The sequence below is a fragment of the Colletotrichum higginsianum genome, chromosome 9, assembly GCF_001672515.1.
Source record: "Colletotrichum higginsianum IMI 349063 chromosome 9, whole genome shotgun sequence".
Taxonomy (NCBI): domain Eukaryota; kingdom Fungi; phylum Ascomycota; class Sordariomycetes; order Glomerellales; family Glomerellaceae; genus Colletotrichum; species Colletotrichum higginsianum.
In genome coordinates, this window is record NC_030961.1 from 1,817,586 (window position 1) to 1,836,295 (window position 18,710).

Consider the following 18,710-nt stretch of genomic DNA (forward strand, 5'->3'; position numbering starts at 1 on the left):
TCGCTTGGGAGCAGCCGGGGTGCGTGTAGATGTGGCGGGATTATTGGCTGGAACACTATGCAGTATTGAGACCGTATGATTTGGATCAAGACAGTATTGAGGAGGGCTGATGGTAGTCCAAAACTGAGCTCTTCGACGATGATGGGCAAATATGCTCAATGTGTATGGTGGAAGCAAGACAAACGGCGCGTCGTGGCGGAATGCCTTTCTAGCTTGTCATACCACCATGACGGCGGCAATTGGCTTCTATCTGGTCTTTCCCCTCGTGGGAACTACATGTCAGTTCCCGCCAACAGAGCCACAAATCGACGCCGGCCTGCGGGCACGGCCGCCATGCCATGGCAGGCTCGATCGGGTCGAAAGCCGCCTCGGGTGGCTATAGCATGAGGCACTACCCGTTTCGATGCAGCAACGACGCGATGACTAAGTAACGCGTCTGACTCGGTCGCGTCTTTCCGTTTGGACCCCGCACCCGTTTGTTGACTTGGGTGGAGCATTCCTGCCCAATCGTCCAGGCCGCCCCGGGAGTGTGGAAGCAGGACGCCGGTACATTCATTGCCTTGGACGGCGTGGCACACTGGCAACTTCCGATAACGGGTTCCAACGTCGTGCCAGCTTCCAGACTGCCTGCCACGCCCGAGTGTTACTCTTCGCATCCGCAATCCCAAAAGACTGCTGACGGGCGTTGTTAGATGGTGCCGGCAAACGCAACCGTGTCAGCGCCGTCTAACAAGACATGCTGCTTTTTGGTCGCAGAATATTCTCAATTGATCCATCCAATCAGGGGATGATTGTGCTGTTCTCTGCGGACTCTGTCACATTTTCGGCCTGAGCCTGAAGCGTCGGTGCGTGCTCCGTTGGAATGCGAACCAGCGTCTGAGGGAGAGGGAGGCTGGCGTCTTCCGACTCCAACGGTTCTTGTCCCTGCGGCTTGGCGAGTTGGGCTGCAAAAAGTCGTTAGTCTGGAAACCATTGTTTTCTCATTCAGTCTGTCTTGACGTACCAGAAGCCATGTTAATGGCACGCAGCACGTTATGCCAGTTGCCAATGACCATGGCAATAGCTATGATGCATTAGTCTTGTCGCCAGTTACTGACACACGAGAACTGCCCATCCTCACCTTCAGTGCCATCTGAAAGGGTCGCCAGTTTCTGTTCCAGTGCTTCCATTTGACCTGCAACGGCGGCACTGAGGTCGCGCAGCTCCTTCAGATGTTCCAGTTCGGCCTTCTTCTCGGCAATACGCGCTACCAGCATGGGTGACGGGCCTGCTGAGGCGTTCTGTGACCCCGCGCCCGGGAGCCGAGTAGAAAGGGACCTTGTCGGGAAGGACATACTGGGTCGAATCAGGATTGTCGGTTTTCGTTATTAGAGAGGCCGTTGTGTGTAAAGCTTGTTTTCGAGATACCGGGAATGGTGGCGGGGTGATGGTAGCTGGTTGCGAATTGCAAGTCTGAGGAAAGCGTCAAAGACTTGGTGAGGATGCACATGCAAAAGAATGCGGCAGGCGGTGGGGAATTGACTTAGCTGGATGCGCCCAGCAACCCCCTCTTCCATGCACTCCTGTTTACACTAGTCCTGATTCGGCCGAGTGTAAATAAATGACACTTCGGTAAATTTTCTCCCTCCCCCCGACCCCATCGTCACTGTCCCAGCCACCTCTGCGACGTGCTTCGCTTCGCTAAACTTCCCATTCCTCGCTCTTCGTTCCACCGCGCCGCCTCATCTCCCTCCTGCCAGTATGCACCATGGCCCGACTAAACGAACCCCCCGTATCTGCAGATAGCATGGACATTAGTATGTTTGTTTACTTTGCCTCTCCCAGTACCTCGTGTCGGCTAACTCTTGTCATTGAAGTGCGTAGAAAGCTGCTGCGCCAAAACAGGGAACTCGCCAAGGCCAACGCTACTCACCTGTCCCGTATCAAGAGCCTCGAAGCGGACTTCGCTCGATCACTATCGGAGAACCTCAAACTAAACAGCTGCATCATCGAGCTGAAGGAGGAGCTCAAAAACAGCAACACCCGACGGGTAGCGGACCACGCCCGGGATATTAGGTCACAGCTCGAATCTCAGCTGAAGGAATGCCTCTCGGTTCTTGAGACCCTTGGCCAGGAGCCTCCGACCAAACGACATGCGAGCCCCCAAGGCCGAAGGATCGCCAGAGCCAGTCTGTCGCCTCGTAGCCCTCCGCAGAGACGGCCACCAAGGGAGTCATTTAAGGACACGGAGGCCCGAGCGCTGCAAGAGGGCCGTCTCCCTCCCATTGCAGAGAACAAGTCGTATCCCAGAGCAACACTTGAGTAAGTTGAGCAGGCTGCGTCGTTGTCACGATACTAACAGCTTCCAGCCGTGAGCAGATACTCGCTCTATGCTCAGAAGCCGCAGACACGACAGACACCGTCGATACCACCGATTCCCCTGAACTTGGTCCGCCACCACTGTCACGATATGTCGATACAGATCCCGTTGATATTGGGTCTCCCCGTCAGCCTTTGGAAGCCGAACTGCCTGAAGCTACTCACGGCTCGCCGACGGTGTCACCCTCGCCGGCGCCTGCACCGCCATCGGCATCAGCGCCTAGAACAACGAAGAAGCCCGAGAGGAACATCACTGTACGACCCGATCCTGCTCCTACGAGTGAGAACGTCCAGGTCGAGGCCAAACAAACCCCCAAAGATACCCCCATCGCACCACAAATCAACGCCAAGGTCGGCTCGAAGCGGAAATACAGCATGGGTGACGATGCGAGCAAGACCACCAAGCCAATCGCCGACGTGCCGAAACCAAAAGAACCCGAGGAACGCCTTACCACAGCCCGCGAACAACCCAGCGGGCAGACCTTGAAGGAACTGGCCAGCAGACGACGTGAAGCTAGGGAGCGCATGTCGGCGCCAGTGAACCCAAGGAAGCCGCTCTCTACGAAAAGCACAAATGATGACATGGCTTCGCCAGTGAAGAGTGCCAAGGCTGCAGCAGATAATGGAAAGGCTCCAGAGAAGCCCAAGCCGCGGGCAGCAAGGGAGCGGGCGGCCCAGAAGATTCGAGAGGAAGCCGAGCCCGAGCCTGAGCCTGTTGAAGTGCCTCTGGCATCGCCACCGCCACCTGCGCCCGTGGTCGACGTCCTACCAAGCACAGAGACTGTCTCTATGGAAGCCGTTCTCCTGTCCCCCGCATCACCCGAGCCCACATCCAGGATGAGCCTGCCCAGTGTCCGCGATACGCCCCCACCCACAGATATCTCCTCTCACGGAGAAACATCACGACCAAGCAGGCGGGCACGAGCGTCTGTGAGTTACGCTGAGCCGAATCTGCGGGACAAGATGCGACGCCCTACAAAAGAACTATATGACGCCGTCACCGGCCAGACCAGATACCTCCAGCGCAGCGGGAGCGCCAACGCGGAGCAGCTCCTTGCCGAGGGAATTCCTGTGACCAAACGCGAGTCCAGCGACGATGGCTCTTGGAGGCAAATTTCAGCAGCCTTGTCACCCTCACGGCAGGCCATACAGCGCGACAACAGTCCCCACAGTCCGGCCGATGGAACAAACACACCAGAACCGGTTCTCAGCGTGGCAAAGCCCCCGCGCAAGAAACGCTCATCCTCGATGATGTCGGGATCCATCAGCGAGAACGAAGGACAGAGGGCGCCCCAACAAACTTCCAGCGGCTCTACCAGTCTGGAGAAAGTTGACAGCAGTCAGCCTACTCCGTCGCCTGAAAGGGACCTAGATCCCTACGAGTTCACGACCTCAACCCCGGGAAGCGACACTTCTCGAGTCGAGCCAAAGGAGAATGCCGCCCCGGTGCGTCATATCAAGTCTTCGCGACGCCTCTCGTCTGTCATGGGGGAAGATTTCAAAGCCGACAGCACGGACGTACCGGAGCGGACAAGAGCCGGTGGGCCCAGGAAGAGGGCATCGATGGTCCTACCCAAGAGGAACCGCGTGGACGCAGAAAGCCTCGAGGATAGTAGCTTCGAGAGCGTCGAGAGCGTCGAGAGCGGTGACTTTCAAGATAAGAGGTCGAAAGTCTCGATGAGGAGACGGAGCATGATGCTGTAATGACCACCACATGACTGACTGATGAACACTGGTGTTTCTGGAGTTGGACACTTTCGTCAATACCATCCGTTTTGTTTGATTCTGTTTTTGTTTCCGGTTTAGCTTTCAGGATGGGTTTTGTTGGGATACCAAGGGAGACGCTGGGGTTGTGTGCGCATGTAAGCACGAGGGCATAGAGCCACGGGAAACGGCCGGCTGAAACTTATATTATTATAATGGATCTTCGTTGCCCTGTGTCGTGTGGTCTTGAATCATGATAACCAGCTGTTGATTGCTGGCTCCTCTCCTCTGCGATCATCCGCCTCATCGCAGCCACTCCCTCATCTTGTCTCATGGCGCCGCAGACGGCTCCACGGGCTTCGTGTATGTCACCTTTTCCACCGCCACGTTCTCGTTTCCCTTGTCGTCTTTCCGTAGTTGATAAACGTATAGAGTGAGGGAGATGCCTTGTACCTGTAAAACAGTCAGCAAGCAGTCCTAGTCCCCAATGCACAGTCAAGCCCCCTTGGTAATGAACGGCACACTTACGTCCATCAAACAGAAGCTCGGGACAGGCTCCTCGCCGTCTTTACCCCAACTCGCGGTAAAGGCACCCGTGGCACTACCGGGATTGACGAAGAACTTGTCCATGTATTCAAAGGCGTCGAACTTGTGGGTGCCGCCCCAGCAGAGGACGTCGACGTCAAGCTTGTTGGCCTCCGCAAGAAGCAGGTCGGGTTCGTTTGAGACTAGGGTGAAGCCCTCGAGAAAGCCGATGCGCAGGGAGCCGTGAGTAACGACCTGGGTCAGGGGCAGGCTGGTGGCCTCGACGTCGAAGCGGCCCTTGACGATCTTGAGATCCGGGGCAATGGTGCGAAGATACTCGTACGTGTGCTTGTCCGTCAAGTTGCCCAGGCAGAGGGTCTGGCCGATCTTTCCCGGGGCGAGGAGCTTCTTGAACTGTTGTGTGTTAGTTCGTGACGGGGAAATGGGATGAGAGGTGGGTGATGGGAAGGAGACGGTGCGCACCTTGGGCGGGATATCGAGGGCGCGGTCTGGGATGTGCAAGTCGCCGATGACCAGTATTAAGAACGCCATGTTTGCTTCAGTCAGGGGTGGTGCGTGTGATGCGGTTTCCGAGGCGGCGGTGGTGATGGATGTGCCGGGAGGTCGAGAGCTGCCTGGAGAGTTGCGCGGCCGATCGGGAGGGTCCGCGAACTAGGAACGGCTCCGGCTTGGGGGCGTTATGGTCGCGCAGCGGGTCTTCGAGATAAGAACGTCTGGTTGACGAGTGGAAAACGGATCGCAGGTTCTTTGATCGGCGCGTCACTTTGTTCGGATAGGTAGGTCGATAGCTTGGCTCACCAGCGTGATTCGTGTTGCACCTTCCTGTAACTACTTCCCAGCCTCAATTGCAACGGCCGAGTGGAGCCCGATGCACTTACTGGTCAAGCCACAACACGGGGCGGGATGTTCCACCGTCACCGTGGCTCAGTAAGTACCTAGGTTGTGCCTGTGCAGCCAGCGCCGATGTCGTCCGGTGTCGCCCCCCGAAGCTCTCTCATATTCTCATTTCAACTCGGAGCTCTCCACTTTCTGACGCCAGAACATTGGTAAAAGACAATGGGGCTTTCCTGACTCGGACTTGAATGCCGAGTTTCCTCCTTACCTTCCTGACATACCTAGGCACGTACGCAAACCGCCCGCCCAACGCGTTACAGGCGGGGGCACAGCAGCCAAGGTCAAAAAGCACCGGCGTACAGGAAGAACTAAGCAGGGATTCCTCGACGGTATTCCGTACTTGAATGCTTTTTCTTACTTAAGTAGTCTGGACAAGGCCCATCAGGGGGTGTCGGCTCCGATTCCCGCTCCTTTAAAGTCGTTTCGGTCTCCTGTTCCCTGATCTTCCTTTCCCCCTCCGACGGGACTGATCCGAGCAAAGTCGTAAGCAAGCCGTAGCCCAGCTCTTTGTTCTAGCCCAATTGCGTACGTCCCGTCCGGCAAAGACATCGGCTTACCTCCCGAGGTGTGAATGACGCATAGGCGCACATGCACGTTCCCCTAACGCGGTTCCAGCTCCCTCTCCGCACATTGGCGAAGCAGGGGAGAATGCCCCTCCATAACCTTAGCAACCCCTCATCAGCTCGGGTATCGCTCATCTCGAGACACCTGCGACCATCGGAACCTGCAACTGCTATATCAAAAGCTGTGAGTACGCCTCTTCCCTCCCCCTCCCGGCTTGGACTGTTCCAATTGATCATTTCACTTCTCACACCACAACCACATAGACACGACCAGTTACCACCATGTCTTCCCAGCCACCTCACCCGACCCTCCTCATCCCGGGGCCCATCGAGTTCGATGATGCCGTCCTCCAGGCAATGAGCCACTACAGGTCTGAATTCCCCGGCATGCCACCCGAATCGCCTCGGATGCCCTTCCGACGTCATTGAAGTCGTTGCGCTGACCCGGTGCGTACGTCTGCAGCGAGAGCCACGTCGGTCCCGGTTTCGTAAACACCTTTGGTGAGGCCCTATCGATGCTGCGCCAGCTCTTCCAGACCAAGGACCCTCAAGCGCAGCCGTTTGTCATTTCGGGCTCCGGCACCCTCGGCTGGGACCTCGTCGCCGCCAACCTCGTCGAGGCTGGCGAGGATGTCCTCGTCCTGGCCACCGGCTACTTCAGCAACGGCTTCACCGACTGCTTCAAGACCTACGGCGGCAACGTCACCGAGCTGAGGGCCCCTGTCGGCTCGCGCCCCCAGCTCCCCGAGATCGAGAAGGCCCTGTCCGAGAAGAAGTACAAGGTCCTGACCGTCACCCACGTCGACACGTCAACCGCCGTCCTGAGCGAACTCAAGGAGCTGACCGCCCTGGTCAAGCGAGTGTCTCCCGAGACCCTGGTCATCGTCGACGGCGTCTGCAGTGTCGGCGTCGAGGAAATTCGGTTTGACGAATGGAAGCTAGACGGCGTCATCACGGCCAGCCAGAAGGCTATTGGCGTCCCCGCCGGTCTGTCGATATCCATGTTCAGCGGTGCCGCCATGAAGTCGTTTGCCCAGCGCAAGACGCCCCCAGCGTCGTACTTTGGATCCTTCAAGAACTGGACTCCTAGTGAGTGATGACCAAGTTCGCGCGGAGTGAGACAACAAGGCTAACGACCGCAGTCATGCAAAACTATGAGGCGAAGAAGCCCTCCTACTTCGCGACGCCCTCTCCCCAGCTGATCCACGCCCTCCACACCGGCCTCACCCAAATCCTCGCCAAGCCCCTGTCTGAGCGATTCGACAAGCACAAGGAGGTATCCGACAAGGTCAAGAAGGCCGTCGCGGACCTGGGTCTCAAGCAGGTCGCCGCGAAGCCCGAGGACCAGGCCCACGGCATGACGGCTATCTATCTGCCCGAGAGCGTCAAGGCCGCCGAGCTGCTGCCCAGCCTGGCCAAGAAGGGCATCGTTTTCGCCGGCGGCATCCACAAGGAAATTGCACCCAAGTACATCCGTTTCGGACATATGGGTGTCAGTGTGGTAAGTGACGTCTCGATGTCGTTGTGAGCGTGAATATTAACTAGCGCAGACGGACCCCAACCGGAAGGACATCGACAATGCCATCAAGGCCCTTCAAGATAGTCTTTTTGAGGTTGGCTACCAGAAGCCGTAGATACAGCGTCGTGTTTGAGTTGTACAGTCTGCCCATATTAGATCTGGCCTGGCAGTTTGGAAGAAAGAAACAGTTCAATTTAAAACGTTCAATCATGAGCACAGCCTATAAAGTCAGTGAAGCAGCTCAAGATGACGATGAAACGACCATCAGGTTGCACCGGGTTCAAGATGGCTAATTCACATTCACTCCATCAGGAGCAGGGATACGTGGACGGCCACGCAGTGCGTTTTCGATGTGATGTGTAAGCTTCTGGCCATCCGTCAGGCGATAAGCAGACAGGTGACACTGAAAGGATTTGGGATGATGCCTGCATGGGCCAAAGGCTTAGTCGGAATCTTCGGCCTGGTTACTTCCGGTGATGCTCCGAGTCCAAAACAACGACACGACACGATGAATCCTAGTTGAAAGAGATAACCGGTGCGATACGTTGTTGGCGCAGTTCCAACCCGACTGCAAACCGCCGGGCAGTTTCATAAACAACTCGTTCTCGGAAGCGCCAATGTGTTCAGTCACTGTACTGCCTACTGTAGAGGTAGGATGAGAGGGGGGGCCTGGAAAGGCTGGAAAGTCCGGGTTGGCATGTATCAGTACCTCTTGGGGAGCTCTCTCCTCCGCCTAGTCCTTTCCAGCAACTGAGCGAAACTGCGATAGATCCCGATGCTGTACAGATACGACATTCCAATTCGTCGGCGCTTCGAATGGGCCATACGGTAGGTACACCATGGTGAGGGGCGGAGGTGAGCGGTCGGTGTGCGCCAGCCTATGACGTGCACCGCTGCGGGTGTGGCAGAAAGGCTCAATTAATCTTTGTGCTGTTGCCGCGGGAATGGTCGAGTCGTGGGCAGGGTTCAGCGCGCCAGCTGATTCCAGGTGGAAAAGAGGGGTGCGGAAAGTCTTCAACTCCAGCAGCACAACCAGGCCCAAGCTTCCTGGTTCGTAGCGCAGTAGGCCAGCAGCTGTAGCCTGTGAGGCCAAAAGGTTGGTAAAGAGAACGTCTGCGTGGGGGGAGGTATCGGTACCACGGTGACCTGTGGCTGGTGGAGTTTAGCGGGCGGCTGACAAAATTGGTTGTCCCCCGCCATCCCATCCCAATCCGCCTCTTTCGCTCTGCTCGATAACCAACCTATTGCCTTCACTCCAGGCAGACTTTCCTCCCCTCCTACTCTCCTGTTGGTATTTTTCTGATTCTCTCTCACAATCGCAAAAGTCCTCCTTGCGATCATCACACGATTTGTCCTTCTTTCTTGCTGCAACCAGCCGTAGCGCCCGCATACTCTCCCACCGCCACCGCCGCCGCGCCCGCGCTCTCGTTTTCCCCCTCCTCACCCGGGGACGAGTGCCGCGATCAGATTTCCCCCTCACCCGTTGCCGCCTCTTTTGCGATCGAGATCGACCGTATCCCGCCGCCCCGTCTGCCGTACCGCACCACCCGCGATGGCTATCACAATCCCGGAGCTGGACGAGATCGTCCGCTCCTTCTACGAGGGCCGTGGAGAACAGGTGAGCTGCACTTTTACCGCCCCATTCCGTCCGAGATTTCTGGCCGAGGCTGACCGATGATTCTGGCTTTACAGCAAAAGCAAGCGCAAGCTACACTCAACCAGGTACGCAAACACCCAACCCGGCCGTTGAATTCAACCTCTGACTCAGACCCTACAGTTCAAGGAAGACCAAGATTCGTGGCTCCTCGTCGACAAGATTCTCGCCGAAGCAACCTACCCCCAAACGAAGTGTATGTTGGGCGCGAAGGCCACGCCGCGGCATGCAACACAGCTGACCGTCTCTAGTCTTGGGCCTGCAGGTGCTCGACAATGTCATCATGACGAGATGGAAGGTCCTTCCGAGAGACCAGTGTCAAGGTTTGTGGATCAGCCGAACCCCCATGTGCCCGTACGGCGACTGACCAGTCCAAGGTATCCGCAACTTCGTTGTGCAGTTCATCATCCAGTGCTCTAGCTCCGAAGAGACCATGAAGGAGCAGAAGACCCTGCTCAACAAGCTCAACCTCGTCCTGATTTCCATCCTGAAGCAGGAATGGCCGCACAACTGGCCCACGTTCATCAACGAGATCATCACGTCGTGCCATTCCAGCCTGTCCATCTGCGAGAATAACATGGTCATCCTGCGCCTGCTGTCTGAAGAGGTGTTCGACTACTCGGCCGAGCAGATGACGTCCACCAAGACCCGGAACCTGAAGACGACCATGTGCGCCGAGTTTTCCCAGATCTTCACCCTCTGCCAGGAGGTCCTGAACACCGCCGACCAGCCCAGCCTCGTCAAGGCCACTCTCGAGACATTACTGCGCTTCTGCAACTGGATCCCCCTCGGCTACATCTTCGAGACGCCCCTCATCGACACGCTGCGCACACGCTTCCTTCCCGTTCCCGAGTTCCGCAACGTCGCCCTGCAGTGCCTGACCGAGATTGGCGGTCTGCAGACTGGTGGACCTGGCCAGCCGAATTCCTACGACGAGCAGCTGGTCAAGATGTTCACCGAGGTCCTGACCACCATTGCGACCATCATCCCCATTAGCCTCGACCTTAAGTCGACATATCCCAACAGCAACTCGAGGGACCAGGAGTTCATCCAGAACTTGGCTCTGTTCTTATGCAATTTCTTTGGCATGCACTTGAACGTGAGTTTGTCCACGAAGACCCACTGTCCGCCATCGCTAATCTATCACAGCTCATCGAGAACTTGCCCAACAGGGACTTCCTCACCCACGGCCACTACTACCTAATCCGCATATCTCAGATCGACGACCGTGAAATCTTCAAGATCACCCTTGATTACTGGCTGAAGCTCGTCAACGAGCTCTACGACGAGATGCAGCAACTCCCCATGACCGAGCTCAACCCGTTGATGGGCATGGCGGGTGGCATGTCCGGAGCCGGCGCTCCTAACCCGTCGCTGCTCAACAACTACCCGCTGCGCAAGCACAAGTACAATGAGGTCCTGTCGAATCTCCGCACCGTCATGATAGAGAAGATGGTGCGCCCCGAGGAGGTCCTCATTGTCGAGAACGATGAGGGCGAGATTGTGCGCGAGTTCGTCAAGGAGAGCGACACGGTGCAGCTCTACAAGACCATAAGAGAGTGCTTGGTGTACCTGACGCACTTGGATGTTGTCGACACCGAGAACATCATGACGGAGAAGCTTGCCCGCCAGGTCGACGGTACAGAATGGTCCTGGCACAACTGCAACGTGCTCTGCTGGGCCATCGGGTCCATTTCTCTGGCCATGAATGAGGAGACGGAGAAGAGATTTCTCGTCACCGTTATTAAGGACCTTCTGGGCCTTACAGAAATGAAACGCGGCAAGGACAACAAGGCCGTTGTTGCCAGCAACATTATGTACATTGTTGGACAATACCCCCGGTTCCTTAAGGCCCACTGGAAGTTCCTCAAGACTGTTGTCAACAAGCTCTTTGAGTTCATGCACGAGTCGCACGAGGGTAGGTTAAGTCCGTTTTACGCGTTGAGCGCGAGCTAACCCCTTTACAGGTGTGCAGGACATGGCCTGCGATACCTTCATCAAGATTGCGAGGCAGTGCCGCCGCCACTTCGTCGCCCTGCAGCCCAGCGAGCAGGAGCCCTTCATCGAAGAGATCGTGCGCAACATGCACAAGATCACATGCGACTTGTCGCCCCAGCAGGTCCACACCTTTTACGAGGCCTGCGGTTACATGGTGGCTGCCCAGGGCAACAAGCATCAACAGGAACGGCTGTTGAGCGATTTAATGGCCATCCCTAATGCGGCTTGGGACGAGATCATTAAGCAGGCTCGTGTCAACCCCGTCATTCTCCAGGATGCCGAGACGATCAAGGTCATTGGCAACATCATGAAGACGAACGTCTCGGCCTGCTCGTCCATCGGGCCGTATTTCTACCCCCAGATCGGCCGCATCTTCCTCGACATGCTGCAGATGTACCGTGCCACCAGCGAGCTGATCTCCGAGGCCGTCCAGAAGCAAGGTGCGTTGTATACCCTACGAATGTGTAGGACCCGATTGACACGTTTCAGGCGAGATTGCCACCAAAATGCCGCACGTCCGTGGACTGCGTACGATCAAGAAGGAGATCCTCAAGCTCGTCGAGACGTACGTCGAAAAGGCCGAAGACCTGCAATCCGTGCGTCAGCAGATGGTGCCCCCCTTGCTGGAGTCGATTCTCGTCGATTACAACCGCAATGTGCCCGGTGCCCGTGACGCTGAAGTCCTCAAGGCCATGTCTGCCATCATCACCAAGCTTTCCACCTTGATGGAAGACCAAGTGCCCAACATCATGGAGAACGTCTTCGAATGCACGCTGGACATGATCAACAAGGACTTTTCCGAGTTCCCCGAGCACCGTGTGGAGTTCTTCAACCTCCTGCGCGCGATCAATCTGCACTGCTTCCCTGGTATGTATTGATGGTCCCTGTGTCCGAGGCCCCGAACTGACTTGATTAGCGCTGTTGAAACTGGACAACCGCCAGTTCAAGTTCGTCATCGACTCGTGCTCTTGGGCGTTCAAGCATGACAACCGTGACGTGGAGGCTGCGGGACTTAACATGTGTCTGGAGCTGATCAACAACATCGCGGAGAAGACGGACGTCCAGACGGCCAACGCCTTTTTCCAGCAGTTCTTCATCACCATTCTGCAGGATGTCTTTTTCGTGTTGACCGACAACGACCACAAAGCGGGCTTCAAGACGCAGTCCATGGTTCTGATGAGAATGTTCTACTTCGTCGAGCCCGCTGACGGGAGTGCGCCCAAGATCCAGGGTCCCATCTACAGCCCGGACCAGGCGGCGGCCGGCACCTCGAACAAGGAGTTCCTCGCTAACTTTGTGGCCAACCTGCTTCGCGGGGCCTTCCCCAACCTGCAACCGTGAGTATAAGCCCCTGGAGTCGCACGGCATGCGCTGACAATTTCCCAGCGCTCAAATCCAGACATTTGTCGAGGGTCTGTTCACCCTCAACACTCAGTACGACAAGTTCCGTCTCAACCTGCGCGACTTCCTCATCTCGCTGAAGGAGTTTGCCGGCGACAACGCAGAGCTGTTCCAGGTTGAGAAGGAGCAGCAGGAGCGGGACGCCAAGGCGGCCGACCTCGAGCGCCGCGGCAAGGTCGGCGGTCTGCTGAAGCCGTCGGAGCTCGAGGACGACGAGTTGTGACTTGCTCAAGAGTTGCGAACCGAGTATGCCCCGCTACGGAACCTCGAGAACGCAGGCACTGCGGCACGAGACTCTGGGGGGCAGCAAACCGAATTCGATGAGTGGGAGCTCTACGGGCTCTGACCAGAAGCCATGCGTCACGGACTAGAGCACGACTCGCCAATCCCTGGCTCTGCGGCCCATAGGCGCCCGCTCATGCTGTAGTGATACCATGGATAGATGACATGACGATTGCAGGAAACAAACCCTTTCGCCGCCGTTGGGCCCCCTTGGCGTTGACACAGACGGGGGCCGTTTTATTTCCTTTGATTCATCTGGCAACGGAAAAAGGTGAGGGGGGTGGCCCCGGTGTCCTTCCGAGAGCACCAGGTCTGGAGCCCACCACCTGGTGAAGGGAAGCAACAACTAGGGAGGACTCAAATCACAACAAAAGCTATACAGCAACAGAGACCCCATCGGTTGTAGTGCTAGAACGCTTTCTGTAGGCAAATCAAGCAGATAGATTGCAGTCGTTTGCACCCGTGATGGCATCCCCAGGTAGACGAAGCTGTGTTAGCTTCCGTGAGGGTGTTGTCGAACTCCGTGTTTTACTCGTGTTGATGGTGTCAGAGAAGTCCGAAAGACAGGCCCTCATTAGAGAGTTTGCAGAGTATTTGAGATGCTTCTGACAGCCAAACGACTCGTCAATCTACTATTTCAGTAGCCGTTTGGGCGCGATAGCGTTTGTAAGCAGCCAACTGCGATTAAAGCAGGTAGGTAGTGGTTTGAGGGAGGGTCAAGGCGAATCCACAATAATCCGATATTTATGTGGATCATATGGAGAATACAGCCAATCACAATACGTCATTTGCACATGCTATCTACAATCTTTTTTTTTTCCTCCCCGGACGTTGGCTACATCAAGAAGAAGCCTCCCTCCCCAGTGTCAGTGTCTCCGTCGTTCACGATGGCCCGCATCAGCCTCCGTCACGGCCTCGACCGCGATGTATACCAGATCGTTAAGAAGCTGGAAGAAGAGAGAGACGGGGAGTGGGCGGCCAAGAAGGACAGGGGTGACGGAAAGAGAAAGAAGCCCAAGCTAACGGTGACGGCCGTTTACGAAGCCATCAAAAAGTCGAATTCAAGCCTCAGCCGGCAAAAGAGACGCCCGCTGGAGGACGCCATCGAGCGTGTATTAGACTTCCGCAAGGAGGAAGAGGCCGAGTCCGAGGACAGCGACGATTTGTTGGAGCAGGCCGAAAAGGCATATAAAGTGAGTTTTCATCTAATGGTTCCTTCTTCTTCATCCACTCATCCGCATGACATTTCTGACCCCCAGTGCAGGAGGAAGACCGCTTTTTGCTTAACAGGCAAATGACAAAGCACTGGAACGTTGCGCCAGCGGTGCCGACGGCCCAAGGGTCAGAGGGCAAGAGCACCAAGAAGCGCCGCATCTCACCAGAGCCCGAGGTCACGAACGGCGCAGGCCATGTCAGCGACGGCTCCGCCATCGCGTCCAAGTCCAAATCTAAGAACGGCGACGCCTCGGAGACCCAGACGACCGTCACGAAGAAGGCACCCAAGCCCAGCAAGTACAGCCCCGAGCAGATCCCGCCCGGCTCGGTCGTGCTCGGCGGCGTGCGCGGCATCATCGAAGAGCTGCAGCGGTACGTGTTTGCGCGGACGCGCAAGCCCGAGGACTTTGCCTGCTTTGGCGAGCAGCCCATGGGTGTCCTCATCTCCGGCCCCCCGGGCACCGGCAAGCAGTCGCTCGTGCGATCGCTCTCGTGGAGGACGAGGACGCCCGTCATCTCCCTCGGGCGGTACCTGGCCGAGACACGGTCGCCCGAGAAGGTCAGCAAGATCTTCACCGACGTGCTGGACGAGGCGAAGAAGATCGCGCCGTGCGTGGTCCTCTTTGACCACATCGACGAGTACATGACCAAGTCAGGCAACAGCCACAGCGAGTTCGACCACGAGGTCATATCGCAGTTGAAGCTCGGCCTACGACGTCTACGAGAGTGGGAGCGGGAGGGCCTGCGCGTGGTGATTGTGGGCACGACGAGCAAACTTGAGTTGGTCGATCCAACGCTGCGACGGCCAGACTTTTTCGCGCAGACCATCACCGTCAAGGTGCCGAACACGGACGCGCGCGAGGAGATCTTCCGGGCCCTCGTGCGGGAGCTCGACGTCCCGCCCGAGGTTGACTTCAAGACGCTGGCGGTGCGCACGCACGGCTTTGTCGGCGACGACATCCGCGCCGTCATCCAGGTCGCTAACCGCAAGGCCAGCGACCGCTTCATGGATGTAGAACAGGCGCGCGCGAGGAACACCATCCTCCCGGAGAGGATGGAGACCTCCGAGGCACCCTGGGACCGCGATCTCGACGACGCCTGCCTCTGGTACGACTACATCGAGCACCCGTCGTACACGGAACCGACCCGGATCCACGTCAGCCAGCAGGACTTTGTCGACGCCATCGCCGAGCACACGCCCTACATGCGCCGCGAGGGCTTCAGCTCGATCCCCAACACGTCGTGGTCCGAGGTCGGCGCGCTGCACTCGGTGCGCGCGGCGTTTCAGGTGTCCATCGTCCGGCGCATCAAGGAGCCGCTGCTGTTCCAGAAGTTCGGCAAGCAGAGGCCAGCCGGCGTGCTGCTGTTCGGCCCGCCCGGCTGCGGAAAGACGCTCGTCGCAAAGGCCGTCGCCAACGACGCGCAGGCCAGCTTCATCCTCATCAAGGGACCCGAGCTGCTCAACAAGTACGTGGGCGAGTCGGAGCGTGCCATCCGCGAGCTCTTTACCAGGGCCAAGTCCTGCGCGCCGTGCATCCTCTTCTTTGACGAGATGGACTCGCTGGTGCCCAAGAGAGAGAACACCACGACCGAGGCCGGCGCCCGCGTCGTCAACGCACTGCTTGCGGAGCTCGACGGCGCCGGCGACAGGGGCGAGGTCTACGTCATCGGCACCAGCAACAGGCCCGACATGATCGACCCGGCCATTCTGCGACCAGGCCGTCTAGACAAGCTCCTCTTCGTCGACCTGCCTACGGAGGACGAGCGGGTAGACATTCTCCGTACGATCGTGCGCAACGGTATTGGTGGCGCTGGAGGCGACGGCGCCGTCGACATCGAGGCCATCGCCCGGGACAAGCGGTGTGCGGGGTTCAGCGGCGCGGATCTTTACGGGCTGTACAAGAACGCGCTGGACGAGTGCGTGTTGCGGTACGAGGGCGGCGAGCCGGCGTTGACGAAGGATGACTGGGAGGCGGCGATGAGCAAGACGAAGCCCAGCGTGCCGAACCCGGAGGCATACAGGCGGTTGGCGGCCAAGCTGCACCACCAAACATGAGTTTAGACTATGTAGACTGATAGAGAAAAGTACACTTCATCTGTTCTGTTGATATGATTCCCCCTCCCCCATCTAGTCGGGTTTGAATCCAAATCCAATCCTGCCAGATCATTCTCAATCCCAATCCCTATACCTTGTGCAGCCGTGGTAGGGAAATACACTACTGACGCCCTCACCAATCCTCCCGCATGCGACACATCGCCGCCACTCTCGCCCACGATGGCCCGAGTCCCGAACCCAGGAATTGAGGGAAGGATATTGGGGTCGAGGGTCATTGACCACTGAGAGTGGAGAAGTGACAGTCACCCAGCGCGAGTCGGACACTGCAGGAATTACACCCGTGCTTTCCGAGACTTTCACAGCATCAGCAAGCCGTCGACTCGAGCCGCACGCGCCTCACCTGCCGTTTCTGTGTGCCTGTGACTTCAGGGCGCTCCAACCAGTCCTTTTTTCGGTTCCGCGACCAGCCATTCCCCGTGCTTGACGCCGTCTCAGGGTGAGCGATGACGGCGCTCCACCGATCACTGCCAGGATATCGACGGCGGACGAGTCATCTGACTGGCTGATGGGGACAGAGTGGCTACACTAGTAGTCGTTCATGAGTAAGTGTGTGTAGGTAAGCAAAGCTTTTTTCCCCCCCGTCATTTCGTTGCCCCTAGGGGCGCGTCGGCTGACATCATGAAAACGATCGGCGATGCGTTTTAGGCGTGCAATTAGCAGAGAGAGAGAAAAAAAAAGGTGTTGTATTACAACGTCTCAAAAGGGGAGAATTTTCATGAGGGTAGCAGGGCATTAATGAGCCCCCAAACACACTGTTCTAAAGTGGTGTCTATTGGTACAATTCGCAAATCGCCAGTCCGTCTAATGCAATCCTATCGTTACACGTCAATCCGTCTATTTGGTGGAGTCCTTGAGGTAGCTAGAGACGGGGTTAGCAAGGCGCGTTACACGTAGTTTGATCATGAGGCGTCGGGTAGACATACGCAATGAGGTCGTTGCGGTCCTTCTCCTTCTTGAGGCCACCGAAGGCCATCTTGGTGCCGGGGATGTACTTCTTGGGGTTCTCGAGGTACTCGAAGAGGGTCTGGTCGTTCCACTCAATGCCCTTCTTCTTGTTGGCGTCGGTGTAGGAGTAGCCGTCGACGGAGCCGGTCTTGCGGCCCCAGAGGCCGTGCAGGGCAGGGCCGATCTTGTTGCCGCCGTCCTTCTCGACGGTGTGGCACTGAGCACAACGGGTCTTGAAAAGGTTCGCACCCTTCTTGGCGTCACCTGGAATTGCCGAGGTCAGTTTTATGTGATCTTCATGATCGGTTCGCCCGTGGTTGAGCGGAGGACGGCCCAATGGTGACCAGGTGCTTCGTGGACCGTGTTCGCTACTCGTCTTGCCGGTGTCGGTTTGCTCGCCCCCCACGCCCTCCTTGTCTCTTGCTCATTTGCCCCTGTCTTCCCGCCGGGGCGGAAAGCCAAGGGAAAATGGCGCACGACGTCGGGGGTGCGACGGCCCCAGCGCACAGGATCACCGCCTATGATGGGGGAGTCGCAAGGTGTCTCTTCGAAGCAGAATCGACCTGCGAGGCAAGGCCGAATCGATTCGGGTTTAGAGTAGGCGAGTTCGCGGCTCAATGGGTCGCGGCCGACAACCGAAGCACCCAGGGAGGGAATTTCTCGGGATCCGCCAACCACGGCGAAAAGCACAGCGAATGCGCGCGTAACAAGAACAACTTACCACCAGCCATCTTGACGGATTAGAGGGGGTATTAAAAGGAAGTTGAAAAGGGGGTATCAGGTGAAAGTTGCAAAAGAGAAATGTCTTTTGCAGGTCGTCGTCAAAGTTGGTCGTTGAGGTTGTAAAGATGGGTTGAGAGTTGTAATGGAGAGGAAGGGGAGGGGAAAAAAAAACTTTTAGAAAAGGATCGGGCCAGGTAAAAAAGACGAGACGACATGGACCGTACCACGACACTATCCGATTTTAATTATGACAACACCCGGCGGAAAGGTACACACACACACACACACACACCCAGCCAAGGACCGCGAAAAGCCTGGAATGAGCTCACTGACCTGGCAAGCCTGGGTTCAGCGGCGCACAAGCCACAAGGTGTGGCGACGCGACCACCAATCAGACGTCCAACATTGCTAAGACAGTCATGCGTCCGGGGTCATTCACCCGGGCAAAACCGGATACTAGCCCGGAAGAACGCTTTATCCGCTGCGCCTCGGTGTTTTTGGCTGGTCAACGGCTCAACCATTGGCGGGTCAGCGGGTACCTCTGGACACTTGTGTCGGTGTCCAACTTTTTTTTTCGGCGTCTTGCAGATTCAGATTCAGCGAATTCACTGGGGAACTGAACCTGCCCCCATCCCGTTTGCCCGATCCCATAGGTTCCGCCCTCTCGCCTTCCTTTGTCTTTCGCACCTCGGCTTCTGTTGTTGCAGAGCCCGAACGGAGACGAACCAATCCGAATAACCAATTGCGGAGGCTTCATTGCTGGTTCCTGGGGCAAGGGTGTAGGTGGTTGTT

General features: G+C 57.1%; 8 protein-coding genes across 8 annotated transcripts; 4 read left to right on the forward strand and 4 right to left on the reverse strand.

Annotated features, from left to right (window-relative positions):
- Window positions 1-780: 780 nt before the first annotated feature.
- CH63R_12785 (DASH complex subunit Dad2) lies at window positions 781-1,334 on the reverse strand (the record flags this gene model as incomplete). The annotated part of the gene is made up of 3 exons (XM_018307759.1): window positions 781-944; window positions 1,004-1,063; window positions 1,121-1,334. The coding sequence occupies 3 exons, from the start codon at window positions 1,332-1,334 to the stop codon at window positions 781-783; spliced, it is 438 nt and encodes a 145-aa protein (XP_018152176.1).
- Window positions 1,335-1,747: 413 nt separating this feature from the next.
- Window positions 1,748-4,062, forward strand: CH63R_12786 (Shugoshin; the record flags this gene model as incomplete). Its single annotated transcript, XM_018307760.1, has 3 exons — window positions 1,748-1,796; window positions 1,857-2,301; window positions 2,349-4,062. The coding sequence occupies 3 exons, from the start codon at window positions 1,748-1,750 to the stop codon at window positions 4,060-4,062; spliced, it is 2,208 nt and encodes a 735-aa protein (XP_018152177.1).
- Window positions 4,063-4,392: 330 nt separating this feature from the next.
- CH63R_12787 (Vacuolar protein sorting-associated protein 29) lies at window positions 4,393-5,139 on the reverse strand (the record flags this gene model as incomplete). The annotated part of the gene is made up of 3 exons (XM_018307761.1): window positions 4,393-4,515; window positions 4,591-5,001; window positions 5,071-5,139. The coding sequence occupies 3 exons, from the start codon at window positions 5,137-5,139 to the stop codon at window positions 4,393-4,395; spliced, it is 603 nt and encodes a 200-aa protein (XP_018152178.1).
- A 1,208-nt stretch (window positions 5,140-6,347) lies between these two features.
- On the forward strand, window positions 6,348-7,699 carry CH63R_12788 (Alanine-glyoxylate aminotransferase; the record flags this gene model as incomplete). The annotated part of the gene is made up of 4 exons (XM_018307762.1): window positions 6,348-6,436; window positions 6,529-7,154; window positions 7,208-7,566; window positions 7,616-7,699. The coding sequence occupies 4 exons, from the start codon at window positions 6,348-6,350 to the stop codon at window positions 7,697-7,699; spliced, it is 1,158 nt and encodes a 385-aa protein (XP_018152179.1).
- A 618-nt stretch (window positions 7,700-8,317) lies between these two features.
- CH63R_12789 (uncharacterized protein) lies at window positions 8,318-8,974 on the reverse strand (the record flags this gene model as incomplete). The annotated part of the gene is made up of 2 exons (XM_018307763.1): window positions 8,318-8,730; window positions 8,899-8,974. The coding sequence occupies 2 exons, from the start codon at window positions 8,972-8,974 to the stop codon at window positions 8,318-8,320; spliced, it is 489 nt and encodes a 162-aa protein (XP_018152180.1).
- Window positions 8,975-9,136: 162 nt separating this feature from the next.
- Window positions 9,137-12,860, forward strand: CH63R_12790 (Exportin; the record flags this gene model as incomplete). The annotated part of the gene is made up of 10 exons (XM_018307764.1): window positions 9,137-9,202; window positions 9,277-9,306; window positions 9,362-9,434; window positions 9,490-9,561; window positions 9,616-10,337; window positions 10,388-11,156; window positions 11,206-11,676; window positions 11,726-12,103; window positions 12,153-12,573; window positions 12,623-12,860. The coding sequence occupies 10 exons, from the start codon at window positions 9,137-9,139 to the stop codon at window positions 12,858-12,860; spliced, it is 3,240 nt and encodes a 1,079-aa protein (XP_018152181.1).
- A 946-nt stretch (window positions 12,861-13,806) lies between these two features.
- On the forward strand, window positions 13,807-16,190 carry CH63R_12791 (ATPase; the record flags this gene model as incomplete). The annotated part of the gene is made up of 2 exons (XM_018307765.1): window positions 13,807-14,112; window positions 14,184-16,190. 2 exons carry the CDS (start codon window positions 13,807-13,809, stop codon window positions 16,188-16,190), a joined length of 2,313 nt encoding a protein of 770 aa, XP_018152182.1.
- An 894-nt stretch (window positions 16,191-17,084) lies between these two features.
- On the reverse strand, window positions 17,085-17,926 carry CH63R_12792 (Cytochrome c; the record flags this gene model as incomplete). The annotated part of the gene is made up of 3 exons (XM_018307766.1): window positions 17,085-17,109; window positions 17,174-17,459; window positions 17,917-17,926. 3 exons carry the CDS (start codon window positions 17,924-17,926, stop codon window positions 17,085-17,087), a joined length of 321 nt encoding a protein of 106 aa, XP_018152183.1.
- Between the last annotated feature and the right edge of the window lie 784 nt (window positions 17,927-18,710).